At 40.9% G+C, this 13,703-nt stretch overlaps 2 protein-coding genes across 24 annotated transcripts in view; both read left to right on the top strand.

Annotated features, from left to right (window-relative positions):
- LOC148360221 (protocadherin alpha-13-like) overlaps nucleotides 1-5,918 on the top strand; it is a 44,044-nt gene extending 38,126 nt beyond the window's left edge. Inside the window, exon 2 of the mRNA XM_088343761.1 lies at nucleotides 5,775-5,918. Coding sequence (XP_088199887.1) covers nucleotides 5,775-5,807 — 33 coding nt within the window. The 3' untranslated portion in view covers nucleotides 5,808-5,918. The remainder of the gene's footprint in view (nucleotides 1-5,774) is intronic.
- LOC148360220 (protocadherin alpha-C2-like) overlaps nucleotides 1-13,703 on the top strand; it is a 173,349-nt gene that overhangs the window by 112,690 nt on the left and 46,956 nt on the right. Inside the window, exon 1 of one of the 23 annotated variants that reach the window (XM_088343759.1) lies at nucleotides 3,867-5,985. The exons of 20 other annotated variants lie outside the window; for them this stretch is intronic. In XM_088343759.1, coding sequence (XP_088199885.1) covers nucleotides 4,024-5,985 — 1,962 coding nt within the window. In that variant the 5' untranslated portion in view covers nucleotides 3,867-4,023. Of the gene's footprint in view, nucleotides 1-3,866; nucleotides 5,986-6,673; nucleotides 9,188-10,454; nucleotides 12,944-13,703 lie in introns of those variants that run through there. 2 more of the 23 variants (XM_088343737.1, XM_088343736.1) reach the window with 2 other exon arrangements.

Genomic DNA, 13,703 nt, shown 5'->3' with positions numbered 1-13,703 from the left:
TCTTTTTAATTGATTAAGTAGGGTAGTTTTGACTGGTCGTCAGTTTTATTATCTGCCTTGTACTTCAGAAACTGGCCGCTAGAGGACGCAGTTAACCGCGGCATTTGAGCTTTCTGGTGCACGACTGGGCTCCTCCCTTATGCCCGTGCTGATTTTTGTCTTTGAAACAAAGAAGCTCAGTCGGTGAAAGAACCAGATACGACGCTGTTTCATTTGTTAAGACCTTTCTTCATATCAGGTCTATTTTTTGTATGGATTTCAATTATTGTGCCTTATATGGATACATGGAATGATGATTGCTTCAGTCGGATGGAGATTTGTGCGGATATATTTCATTTTTGTGCTGCTCGACTGTTCCTGGGAAGCGGTTAGCGGACAGCTCTCATACTCAGTCGCGGAGGAGGTGAATGTCGGGACCGTCGTGGGGGACATTGCTAAAGATTTGAGTCTGAATGTCCTGGATTTGGAGTCACGGATATTTCAGATTGTAGCAGGAACCAAGAGGAAATATTTCGAGGTAAATCTAAAGACCGGTGTCCTCTTTGTTAATGAGAGAATAGATCGAGAGGAACTATGTGGAGATGAGGCCAGATGCTCACTCAATGTTGAAGCCTTCATTAATCATCCGTTAAAATTGTACCGATTTGAAATCAATATTTTAGATGTCAATGACAATTACCCAATATTTCCTACAAATCTTCAGATGTTAAATGTTAGTGAAAATACAGCTTTGGGAACCAAATTTCCTTTACATGAAGCCAATGATGCAGATGTAGGTAAAAATAGCATTAATTCATACAAATTGAGCCAAAATGAACATTTTTCTCTTGAGGCCCAAAAAGGAGACAGCCTGACTCCTGAACTAGTGCTTAAGAGGCAATTGGACAGAGAAAATCAGGCCGCAATCACACTCATATTGACTGCTGTTGATGGACAAACACCACCTAAATCAGGGACAATGACTATTTACGTCAATGTGTTGGATAATAATGACAATGCTCCTATATTTAGTCAACAGTTATACAAAGCTAGTGTATATGAGAATATTCAGATTGGTACATCAATAATAACGATAAATGCTACTGATTTAGATTCAGGACCAAACGGACATGTTTTCTATTCTTTTGGTGCAGGGGGTAAGGAAAAACAATCAAATATCTTCTCCATTGATAAAAATACCGGAATAGTAACTAACAAAAAGAATGTTGATTTTGAAAACACGAGTGCATTTGAGCTTCGAGTGCAAGCCAGTGATAGAGGTGCTTCTCCTTTAACTTCTCATGCAAAATTATTGATTGAAGTTTTAGATGTCAATGATAATAAACCAGACATTTTGGTAACATCTTTGTTACAAACAGTAAAAGAGGATGCTACCATCGGCACAGCAATAGCAATTGTTTCTGTATTGGACAAAGATGAAGGCAAAAATGGCTTGGTGCATTGTGATATTAGTCATGATGTTCCTTTTAAGCTTGAGTTGAATTATAAGAATTCTTATTCGTTGGTTGTCAATGGTCCTCTAGATAGAGAAAAAGACTCCATGTATGATATAAGCATTACTGCAACAGATGAAGGTTTTCCATCTCTTTCCAGTTCTAGTTTTATTAATGTGCACATCTCAGATGTCAATGACAATAAACCTAGCTACTCAGAGCCTCTTATTAACATTTATGTTAAAGAAAATAGTGCACCAGGTGCAGTAATACATAAGGTGGCTGCGCAGGATGAGGATATTAATGAAAATGGGCATTTGACATATTCCATTTTGGAAAAAGGGATTGACTCAATTCTAGTAAATAATATGATAAATATTAACTCAGAAACTGGAGATTTAGTTGCGCTTAAGTCTTTTGATTATGAAAAGTTAAAGACTTTAAAGTTCAGAGTTCAGGCCATAGATTCTGGCGTTCCACCACTCAGCAGTAATGTGACTGTTAATATTTTTGTATTGGATGAGAATGACAACAGTCCGACCATTTTGGCTCCATACTCAGAACTTGGTTCCATTAATAGCGAGAGCATCCCCTTTTTCGCGGAAGTGGGATACTTTGTGGCCAAGATCCGAGCAGTGGATGCCGACTCAGGCTACAATGCTCTGCTTTCCTACCACCTTTCGGACAGCAGCAATAACCTGTTCCGGATCGGAAGCAGCACCGGGGAGATCCGGACACAAAGGCGCATGAGCGAGCCTGACCTGAAAAGTCACCCCTTGGTGGTGTCGGTATGCGATAACGGAAAACTCTCCCTGACCGCAACTGTGTCTATGGATGTGCTGGTGCTGGAAAGCGCGGACCCCGCCCACACTCCCTTCCGACACATGCCCAAAAAGGAGGAGAGCTTCTCCAACCTGCACTTGTATCTGCTGGTGGCTATTGTGGCCGTGTCTCTGGTCTTTCTGCTCAGCCTGCTGGCGCTAGCGGCATTCAAGTGCCGAAGACAAAAGACTGAGGCACCTTTCCACAGATACGGCGCCCCTGTCATCACTACCCACCCTGATGGGAGCTGGTCCTACTCCGAAGCTGCTCAGCAGTATGACGTTTGCTTCGGGTCTGACACGCTCAAGAGCGATTTGGTAGTTTTTCCCACACCTTTTCCACCCATGGAAGCAGACCTTATAAGTATTAATGGAGTTGACACCTTCACCAGGACTCAGACGTTACCAAATACAGAGAAGGTAAGCAACACATTCCTTTCTACAATTAATCGACTGCTTCTTTCATCACTTATGCAGTTAGGAACAAAATAGTTGGTACAAAGAAGTAAAAATTAATTTTACTGATCTTTTAATGGAAAATCATACTTTCAAGATGGAAATGGAACAGATTGGCTTCTACACAAATTAAACATATAGGAAATTTACAATTTGTAGCACTTTTTGTCCATTTAGCAATTATGACATTTGACTATGTTCATTAATATTGTTCATTTCAAGGTAGCTTATTTGTGGACGTTATTGTTTTTTGATTTGTTTTATTTTTAAATAAAATGGTTTGTATCTCTTGAATCATATTCGTTTTTTCTTAAGGATTTTTGTTAGTAGTCCATAGGCGGCGGGCGCTTCCTTTTTTAATGTAGCTGTCCGAGGTGCTGATTACACTGGGTCTTCCATTATGTACTGTCAGCATCACACAAGTTGGAAATATTTTGGGAATATCTGCTTTTTAAGTTTCATAACATTCTTGTCATACACACACACATATATATATATATATATATATATATATATATATATATATATATATATATATATATATATATATATATATATATATGATGTAATACGATACACTTTTTGATTGATTTGTGGAACGAGTATCTTACAAATGTCACAGATGGTTCGTTTTAAGGGATTTAAACTTTTTCTGGGTGGATTTAGTTGTTTTGATGCAACTTCAGTTGTATTGCCTCTTTTGTAGTGAACAAAATTGTCCACTAGAGAGCGCAGTTGACCGTGGCATTTGAGCATCCTAGTGCACGGCTGGACTCCTCCCAAATGCGCGTGCTGATTTGTCGTTGGAACAAAGAAGCCCAGTCGGTGAAAGAAGCGGGTGTGACGCGGTTTCACTTAAGATTTTTTCTTCCTTTTTATGCCTTTTATGGACGCATTGAATGAAGATGGCTTCGGTCGTATGGAGATCCGTGCGGATATATTTCTTTTTTGGGCTGCTGGAGTGTTATAGGGAAGCGCTGGGAAGCCAGCTCTCTTATTCGGTGCCAGAGGAGGTACGCATAGGGACAGTTGTAGGGAACATTGCTAAGGATTTGAGCATAAATACCCAGGATCTGGAGTCTCGGATGTTTCAGATTGTTTCCGGGACCAAAAGGAATTTTTTTGAGGTAAACCTAAAGACTGGTGTCCTTTATATTAATGAGAGAATAGATCGAGAGACACTGTGTGGTGATGAGGCCAAATGCTTACTAAGTGTTGAAGCCGTCATTAATCATCCCTTAAAACTGTACCAATTTGAAATAAAGATTTTAGATGTCAATGACAATTACCCAATATTTCCTAGAAAGATTCAGATGTTGAACATTAGTGAAAATACAGCATTGGGAGCCAAATTTCCTCTGCATGAAGCTAATGACGCAGATGTAGGTAGAAATAGTGTTAATTCTTACCAATTGAGCCATAATGAACAATTTTCACTTGAGGACCAGAGAGGAGACAGTCCTACTCCGGAAATAGTGCTCAAGAGGATTTTAGACAGAGAAAAGCATTCCGTGATCACACTCTTATTGACTGCTGTTGATGGAGGAACACCAGCTAAATCTGGAACAATGACTATTGTCGTCAATGTGCTTGATAGCAATGACAATGCTCCGGTATTTAGTCAACAATTATACAAAGCTAGTGTTAATGAAAATATCCAGGTAGGAACCTCAATAATAACTTTAAATGCGACTGATTCAGATGCAGGACAGTACGGGCGTGTTTTCTATTCTTTTAGTGCAGGGGGCAAAGAAAAACAATCAAATATTTTTTCTATTGATGAAAATACTGGAATAGTAACAAACAAAAAGAATGTTGATTTTGAAAACACAAGTGCATTTGAGCTACGAGTTCAAGCCAATGATGGAGGTTTGCCACCTTTGATGTCTCACGCCAAATTGCTTATAGAAATTTTAGATGTCAATGATAATATACCAGAAATTTCTGTGACATCTTTGTTAAAATCAGTAAAAGAGGATGCTACCATCGGCACAGCTATAGCAATTGTTTCTGTAATGGACAAAGATGGGGGCAAAAATGGCTTGGTGCATTGTGACATCAGTAATAATGTGCCGTTCAAGCTTGAGTTAAATTATAAAAATTCCTATTCATTGGTTGTCAATGGTCATCTTGACAGAGAAAAAGTCTCCATGTACAACATAAGCATCACTGCAACTGATGAAGGTGTTCCACCTCTATCCAGTTCAAATTATATTAATGTGCACATCTCAGATGTTAATGACAACAAACCTTACTTCTCAGAGCCTGTTATGAATATTTATGTTAAAGAAAATAGCCCTCCAGGTGCAGTGATAAATAAGGTGACTGCACTGGATGAGGATATTAATGAAAATGGTCATGTGACATACTCATTTTTAGCAACAGTGACTGACTTGATGCCAGTAATGATAAATATTAACTCAGAAACAGGAGATTTAATTGCGCTTCAGTCGTTTGATTATGAGAAGTTGAAGACGTTTCAGTATAATGTTCAGGCCATGGATGCCGGTGTTCCTCCACTCAGCAGCAACTTGACAGTGAATGTTTTTATCCTGGATGAGAACGACAATAGTCCGGCCATTTTGGCTCCCTATTCCGAACTTGGCTCCGTTAATAGCGAGAGCATCCCCTTTTCGGCCGAAGCTGGCTACTTTGTGGCCAAGATTAGAGCAGTGGACGCTGACTCGGGCTACAACGCTCTGCTCTCCTACCACCTTTCGGACAGCAGCGACAATCTGTTCCGTATCGGAAGCAGCACCGGGGAGATCCGGACCAAGAGGCGCATGAGCGAGCGAGACCTGAAAAGTCACCCTTTGGTGGTGTCGGTATGCGATAACGGAGAACCCTCCCTGACCGCTACTGTGTCCATGGACGTGTTGGTGCTGGAAAGCGCGGCCGCCGCCCACACTCCCTTTCGACATGTGCCCAAAAAGGAGGAGAGCTTCTCAGACCTTCACTTGTATCTACTTGTGGCCATCGTGGCAGTGTCCCTGGTTTTTCTGCTCAGCCTCCTGGCGCTAGCGGTCTTCAAATGTAGAAAACAAACGGAGGCGCCTTTTTACAGGTATGGCGCCCCAGTAATCACCACCCATCCTGACGGGAGCTGGTCCTACGCCGAAGCCGCTCAGCAGTATGACGTCTGTCTGGGCTCTGACACGCTCAAAAGCGACCTGGTGGTTTTTCCCACACCTTTTCCGCCAGTGGAAGCTGAACTGATCAGTATTAATGGAGGTGATACATTTACCAGGACTCAGACTTTACCAAATACAGAGAAGGTAGGCAACACGTTACGTTCTACAATTTATTGACAGCTTCTTTTTTCACTATTTTAGGCAATTATTATGAACAAAATAAGTGGTACAAATCGATTCTACTGATGTTTTTCCAAATTACCTTTGTTGGAAATGGAGCGGATGATCTTTTCCACAGATAAAACATACATAGGAAATTTACAATGTGTAGCTATTTTTGTCCATTTAGTTAATATGACATTGCACAATATTGGTTCATGCTGTTCATTTAAATGTACCTTATCGTCGACTCTATTTTTTATCATATGTTTTGCATCTCTTGAGTAATATCAGTGTTTTTAAGGATTATTGTTAATATTCCACTGCTGCTTCAATTTCAATATTTAGAAATATTACTGTTCAAGGTGCTGATTGCATTGGGTCTTTCAATACTATATTTTCAGTACTGTAAGGATTACACGAATTGGAAATATTAGGGGAATGTATGCTTTCTAATTTTCATGATATATGTCTTACCAATATCACAAAGGGGCTGTTTTAATGGATTTTATTATCTTTTTTTTATGGATACAGTCGCTTTGATGGAAAATCACATAGTTGTGTTGCCTTCTTTGTAGTTATCAAATTTGACCGCTAGAGGACGCAGTTGACCGTGGCATTTCAACTTTCTCATGAACGGCTGGGCTCCTCCCAAATTTTGTGTGCTGTTTTCGTCATTCGAACAAAGAAGCTCAGTCGGTGAATAAAGCTGATGCGACGCGGTTTCATTTGTTAAGATTTTTTCTTCATATCAGTTCGATTTTTGGATACATTTGACTTTTCATGCCTTATATGGACCCATTGAATGATGGCCTTGGGCGAATGGAGATCCGTGCGGATATATTTCTTCTTTGGGCTGCTGGAGTGTTATTGGAAAGTGACAAGCGGCCAGCTCTCTTATTCGGTGGCAGAGGAGGTGAATGTAGGGACCGTTGTTGGGAGCATTGCTCAGGATTTGAGTCTTAATGTCCAGGATTTGGAGTCTCGGATGTTTCAGGTTGTTTCGGGATCAGAGAGGAAATATTTTGAGGTAAATCTCAAGACTGGTTTCCTCTATGTTAAAGAGAAAATAGACCGAGAGGAACTTTGTGGAAATGAAGCCAAGTGTTCACTCAATATTGAAGCTGTAATCAACAATCCATTAAAGATATACCGCATTGGAATTTCAATACTAGATATAAATGACAATTATCCACTATTTTCTACTCATTCTCAAGTGCTGAATATTAGTGAGACTATAGCAGCAGTCGGATCAAAATTTCCTCTGCATCCAGCTTATGATGCAGACGTTGGTAAAAACACAATAAATTCGTACAAGCTCAGCCCAAATGAATACTTTTCTCTTGAGCTACAAAGAGGGGAGAACTTAACACCTGAACTAATGCTTCAGAGGCTTTTGGACAGGGAAAAACACCCCATAATAATGCTCACATTGACTGCTGTTGATGGAGGGACCCCAGCAAAATCAGGGACAATGACTATAGTTGTAAATGTGATGGATATTAATGATAATGCTCCCATATTTAGTCAAAACCTATACAAAGCTAGGATATATGAGAATATGGAAATGGGAACATCGATAATAACAGTAAATGCGACCGATTTTGATGAGGGACAAAATGGAATAGTTTTCTATTCTTTTAATGCAGGTGGAAGAGAGAAACAGACAAATATGTTTTCTATTGATGAAAAAACTGGAACAGTTAAAAACAAGGTGAATATTGATTATGAAAAAAATAATGCATTTGAGCTTCGAGTACAAGCCACTGATGGAGGATTTTCATCATTAACTTCCCATGCTAAATTACTGATTGAAATATTAGACGTCAATGATAATAAACCAGAAATTTCTGTTACATCTTTGTTACGAACAGTTAAAGAAGATGCGACCATTGGCACAGCTATAGCAATTGTTTCAGTAATGGATAAAGATGGAGGCAAAAATGGCTTGGTGCATTGTGACGTGAATAATGATGTGCCGTTTAAGCTTGCATTTAATTATAAGAATTCTTATTCGTTGGTTGTCAATGGTCCTCTTGATAGAGAAAAAGTCTCCATGTATAATTTAACCATTACTGCGACTGATGAAGGTGTTCCACCTCTTTCTAGTTCTAGTTTCATCAATATGTACATCTATGATGTTAATGACAATCAACCTCACTTCTCAGAGTCTGTTATAAATATTTATGTAAAAGAAAATACTTCACCAGGAGCAGTGATACATAAAGTAACTGCAAAGGATGATGATATTGATCAGAATGGTCATGTGACATACACATTTTTAGCAAAAGGGACTGACTCGATTCCAGTAAATACAATGATGAATATTAACACAGAAACTGGAGATTTAATCGCACTTCAGTCATTTGATTACGAGAAGTTAAAGACATTTCAGTTCAAAGTTCAAGCCACAGATTCTGGTGTTCCTCCACTCAGCAGCAACGTGACAGTGAATGTTTTTATCCTGGATGAGAACGACAACAGTCCAGCCATTTTAGCTCCCTATTCCGAACTTGGCTCTGTTAATAGCGAGAGCATCCCCCATTCAGCCGAAGCGGGATACTTTGTGGCCAAGATCAGAGCGGTGGATGCTGACTCGGGCTACAACGCTCTGCTCTCCTACTACCTTACGGACAGCAGCGACAACCTGTTCCGTATCGGAAGCAGCACCGGGGAGATAAGGACCAAGAGGCGCATGAGCGAGCGTGATCTGAAAAGTCACCCCTTGGTGGTGTCGGTATGCGATAACGGAGAAGTGTCCTTGTCTGCTACCGTGTCTATGGACGTGTTGGTGCTGGAAAGCACGGCCAACGTCCACGTTCCCTTCCGACACGCACCTAAAAAGGAGGAGAACTTCTCAGAACTGCACTTGTATCTGCTTGTAGCCATTGTGGGCGTGTCGTTGATCTTTCTGCTCAGCCTGTTGGCGCTAGCAGCCTTCAAATGCCGAAAACGAACAGAGGCCCCTTTTCACAGGTACGGTGCCCCCGTCATCACAACCCACCCCGACGGGAGCTGGTCCTACTCTGAAGCCGCTCAGCAGTACGATGTCTGCTTTGGCTCTGACATACTCAAAAGCGACCTGGTTGTTTTTCCCACGCCGTTTCCGCCTGTGGAAGACGAACTGATCAGTATTAATGGAGGAGACACCTTTACAAGGACTCAGACTTTACCAAATACAGAGAAGGTAGGCTGACAATCTAGTTTTACTTCATTTAAAGCCTGGCAGTTATATATGCAAACATATGTCTACTTAATATTTTGGATCATTTGTTCTGACAATAATAGCTGGTAATCCCATTGCAAATCAAATAATTAGATAAAGCACCCTGGCAGGTTGCAATATATTTACTCTGCTTACCATGGATGTTTGTCTGGCTGCTTTCATATGAGGTTATGTTGGTTAAAATAGCGGATGGTGTTTTCTGCAATCGTGGCTTCTATTTGCCAGTAACGTCTTCTTCCTCTGGTGTTAGCATCAAGTAATGCATTCTCTCTGAGAAAAAAACGTACCCACTCCTGATCAAATGCGCCGTGTTTGTGAGACTCGGTCAGTAAATATTGGTCAAAAATATATATTCGTCAATAAAAATGTTCATGGCGGTACGGCGGCTGAGTGTTTTTTGCGTCCACGGTACAGTTCTGAGGTCATGAGATCAAACCTTCCTTTGCATGTTCTCCCCGTGCTTGCGTGGGTTTCATCTGGGCACTCCGGTTTCCTCCCACATTCCAAAAACATGCATTCCATGTTAGTTGGCAAGTCCAAATTGTCCCTAGGTGTGAATGAGCGAGTGCTTTGTCTGTCGCTGTGTGCCCCGCGACTGGCTGGCAACCTGTTCAGGGTCTCCCCTGCCCACTGCCCTAAGATGGCTGGGATGGGCTCCAGCACTCCCATGACCATACTCAGGATAAGCAGTGCAGGTAATGGATGGATGGATGAAAAATGTTCCTTATTTTACATAATATGAGCCGCACATAGAGGAAGCTAACATTGTTTTTCCTCGTATTGCCACTGTGAAACATCAAGTGAAACTTTCAAGTTAAGTAGAAGAGAGAATTTGTAAAATATGTGCAGTATTTGTAGTATTTATCACTTCACGCTGTTGGGTATTTGTTTATATATTTATTTCAATCGTACATTTCTAGACTACAATCAAACCTTACAATGCGTTTTTAGCTTGTAAATCAGCCAATGTGAGCCACTGTGAATTTTAGGACCATTAGATGGATATGTTTTAATACATACAAATCTATAGGTGCTGTTTTTTATTTAAGAGTTATATCATATTTTGTAGTACAGTACATCACTGGCGGATCAAAAAGTCGTTCCACCGTTGAATGCTGAACCAGCAAATGGCCACTAGATGTCGCACTGGGACCACAGATATTCTGATGCGTAAATGCCTCACACCGGGGCGTTGTGAAACTACCATTGGCTTTTTTTCGACCGTCATTCTGGTTTTGTTCGGCGGAGAGGGCTTTTGTCACTGCTGGACGGTTGGAGATCCGTTTCTAGATGTAAATATGGAGAAATTGGATGTGCAATAAGAGGATTTCTTTTTATCGTACAATGATGGGGACGAAGGAGAGTTTGTGGATTCTTATGTTTGCCGTGCTCATCTTTTGTGAGGAATCCACTTCGCAATTATCTTACTCTGTTTCGGAGGAGACAAACAAAGGAGCCACGGTGGGGAATATCGCCAAGGATTTGAACCTCAATTTGCTGGAGCTGCACGGCAGAGACCTGCGCATTATTTCCCGTTACAGTAAGAAATATTTGGAGGTAGATTTGCGCACGGGGAACCTCTTTGTTCACGACAGAATCGACAGGGAGGAGATTTGTCCTGGTTTGGCAACGTGCTTACTGAGAATTCAAGCCGTGCTGAGCAACCCTATGATCGTGCATCGCGTTGATGTGAATATATTGGACGTGAATGACAATTCGCCTAAATTCGAGGAGGATGTACACGTCTTAAAGATTTCTGAATCAGTAGCCCCAGGGGAGAAATATTTCCTCCCAGAAGCAGTGGATTTAGATACCGGAAGCAATTCATTAAAATCATACAAATTGAGTCCGAATGAGCATTTCAGGTTGGATGTTCAGAGTAATGGAGAACATAAAGCTTCTGCAGAGTTAGTGCTTATAAAAGCTTTAGACAGGGAGAAGCAGCCAATTCATGAATTAACACTCACTGCTTTGGATGGGGGGAAACCTGTCCGGTCGGGCACATTGCAGATTAAAATTGTAGTCATGGATGCGAATGATAACACTCCTGTTTTTAGCAAGTCACTTTACAAAGTGCGAGTGAAAGAAAATGTTGCACGGGGCTCTTTTGTGCATCAATTAAATGCAACTGATGCAGACGAAGGCATGAATAGCAAAATTGTGTATTCATTTATTAACAGAGGGAATAGTGATCCATCAAATGTTTTTCATTTAAATTCAGAAACTGGAGAAATAACGGTAAAAGGTACTTTAGATTATGAAGAGACTCCTGCTTATGAAGTCAGGATTCAAGCAATTGATCAAGCCCTTGTACCTCGTAGCACACAAGCTAAATTGCTAATAGAAATAACTGATGTCAATGACAACGCCCCTGAGGTAACCGTGACGTCACTCATGACCCCAGTAAAAGAAAGCGCCGAACCAGGAACAATTGTTGCTTTGGTTACAGTAAGCGATAAAGACGGCGGAAACAACGGCGTAACCAGCTGTAAGGTCATGGGATCTGTTCCTTTCATGCTTAAATCAAACTATAAAAATGATTATTCTTTGCTCGTGGATGGAGCCCTAGACAGGGAGAGTATCTCTGTCTATGATGTCTCGATTACAGCCACGGATGAAGGAAGTCCATCTTTGTCTACGACAAGGGTTATTAAAGTTCAAGTTTCAGATGTTAATGATAATGCACCACAATTTCCAGAACCTGTGCTTAATGTTTATGTCAAAGAAAATACTCCAATCGGGTATTCTCTTTGCTCCATAACTGCAGTTGATCCCGATTTAGATGCTAATGCTAAAGTGTCGTACACAATGTTGGATGATTATCAAAAGAATATTCCTGTTTCATCTCTTCTCAATATTAACTCAGATAGTGGGGATATTCTTGCTCTTCAGTCTTTTGATTATGAGAAAATGAAGACTTTTGAGTTCAAAGTAAAGGCCACGGATTATGGAATACCTCCACTTAGCAGCAACGTGACTGTTAATGTTTTTGTATTGGACGAGAACGACAACAGTCCGGCCATTTTGGCTCCCTATTCAGAACTTGGTTCCGTTAATAGCGAGAGCATCCCCTATTCAGCCGAAGCGGGTTACTTTGTGGCCAAGATCAGAGCAGTGGACGCCGACTCGGGCTACAACGCTCTGCTCTCCTACCACCTTTCGGACGGTGGCGACAACCTGTTCCGGATAGGAAGCAGCACCGGGGAGATCCGAACCAAGAGGCGCATGAGCGAGCGTGACCTGAAAAGTCACCCTTTGGTGGTGTCGGTGTATGATAATGGAGAAGCCTCCCTGTCCGCTACCGTGTCTATGGACGTTCTGGTGTTGGAAAACGTAGCCGATGTCCACGCTCCCTTCCGACACGCACCCAAAAAAGAGGAGAGCTTCTCCAACCTGAACTTGTATCTGCTGGTGGCCATTGTGGCCGTGTCGCTGGTCTTTCTGCTCAGCCTGCTGGCACTAGTGGCCTTTAGATGCCGAAAACGAACGCAGGCGCCATTCCACAGGTACGGCGCCCCCGTCATCACCACCCACCCTGATGGGAGCTGGTCCTACTCCGAGGCCGCTCAGCAGTATGACATCTGCTTTGGTTCTGACACACTCAAAAGTGATATGGTAGTTTTTCCAACGCCATTCCCACCCGTGGAAGCAGAACTGATCAGTATTAATGGAGGGGACACCTTTACCAGGACCCAAACTTTACCGAATACAGAAAAGGTAGGGTTACTATTTTTTTTTTTTTCTTCTGTGGTGGTTATGGCAATGCATTTTCTCTACCCAAAAAGTTTTCACAACTCTATTCAATAGCCAGACGTTAATGTGACTTATTGTGAGACAGATTTTACCAAATATTACAAAAGAAATATATTTTATTAGATTTTGCAGTAAAGACCTATTATTTTTCATAGGGTTATTATTATCAATATTACTTTCCAAACTTAATTAGCTGTTTTTAGGGACTAAACATGCTGGAAAAGCGATTCTGTGGGACTTGAAACAATTTAGGTATTCTGAAGTGCAATACTCTGTAGCCCACACAGTGATACAAAAATTAGTCAAGTACAGCCATATCTTAAAATGAACACCAAATAAGCTGTTATTTATTTACATCTCCAATTTTTTTTTTTTATTCTAGGGGTAGTTTTTCCTCCAAACATTTCAATCGGTTGACTTCACTTTTGAGTTGATATGCTTCATAATTTGTGTAGAAGTTAGAACAAACAATGTAACTTTACAAAATATATGACATCATTACTCGGCTTCGGGTTTTGAGTTCTTTTGTTGTTTTTGTTTTGTTTTTTGCCAAACAGCTCCTTTGGCAGGACTCGGACTTTACCTAAAGCTTACATTTTAGATGTAGACAAATTCAAAGCTAGCAGTTGATTGCAAATTGAATTATATCATAGTATTTTTGATCAAATGTATGTGGCAATAATTGTATGGTAACTCATTGCAAAGCAAATCATTTAAAAAAACA

This window comes from Urocampus carinirostris, chromosome 9, assembly GCF_059441175.1.
Source record: "Urocampus carinirostris isolate Australia breed hairy pipefish chromosome 9, RoL_Ucar_1.0, whole genome shotgun sequence".
Lineage (NCBI taxonomy): Eukaryota > Metazoa > Chordata > Actinopteri > Syngnathiformes > Syngnathidae > Urocampus > Urocampus carinirostris.
This window is presented reverse-complemented; position numbering and strand designations above follow the sequence as displayed.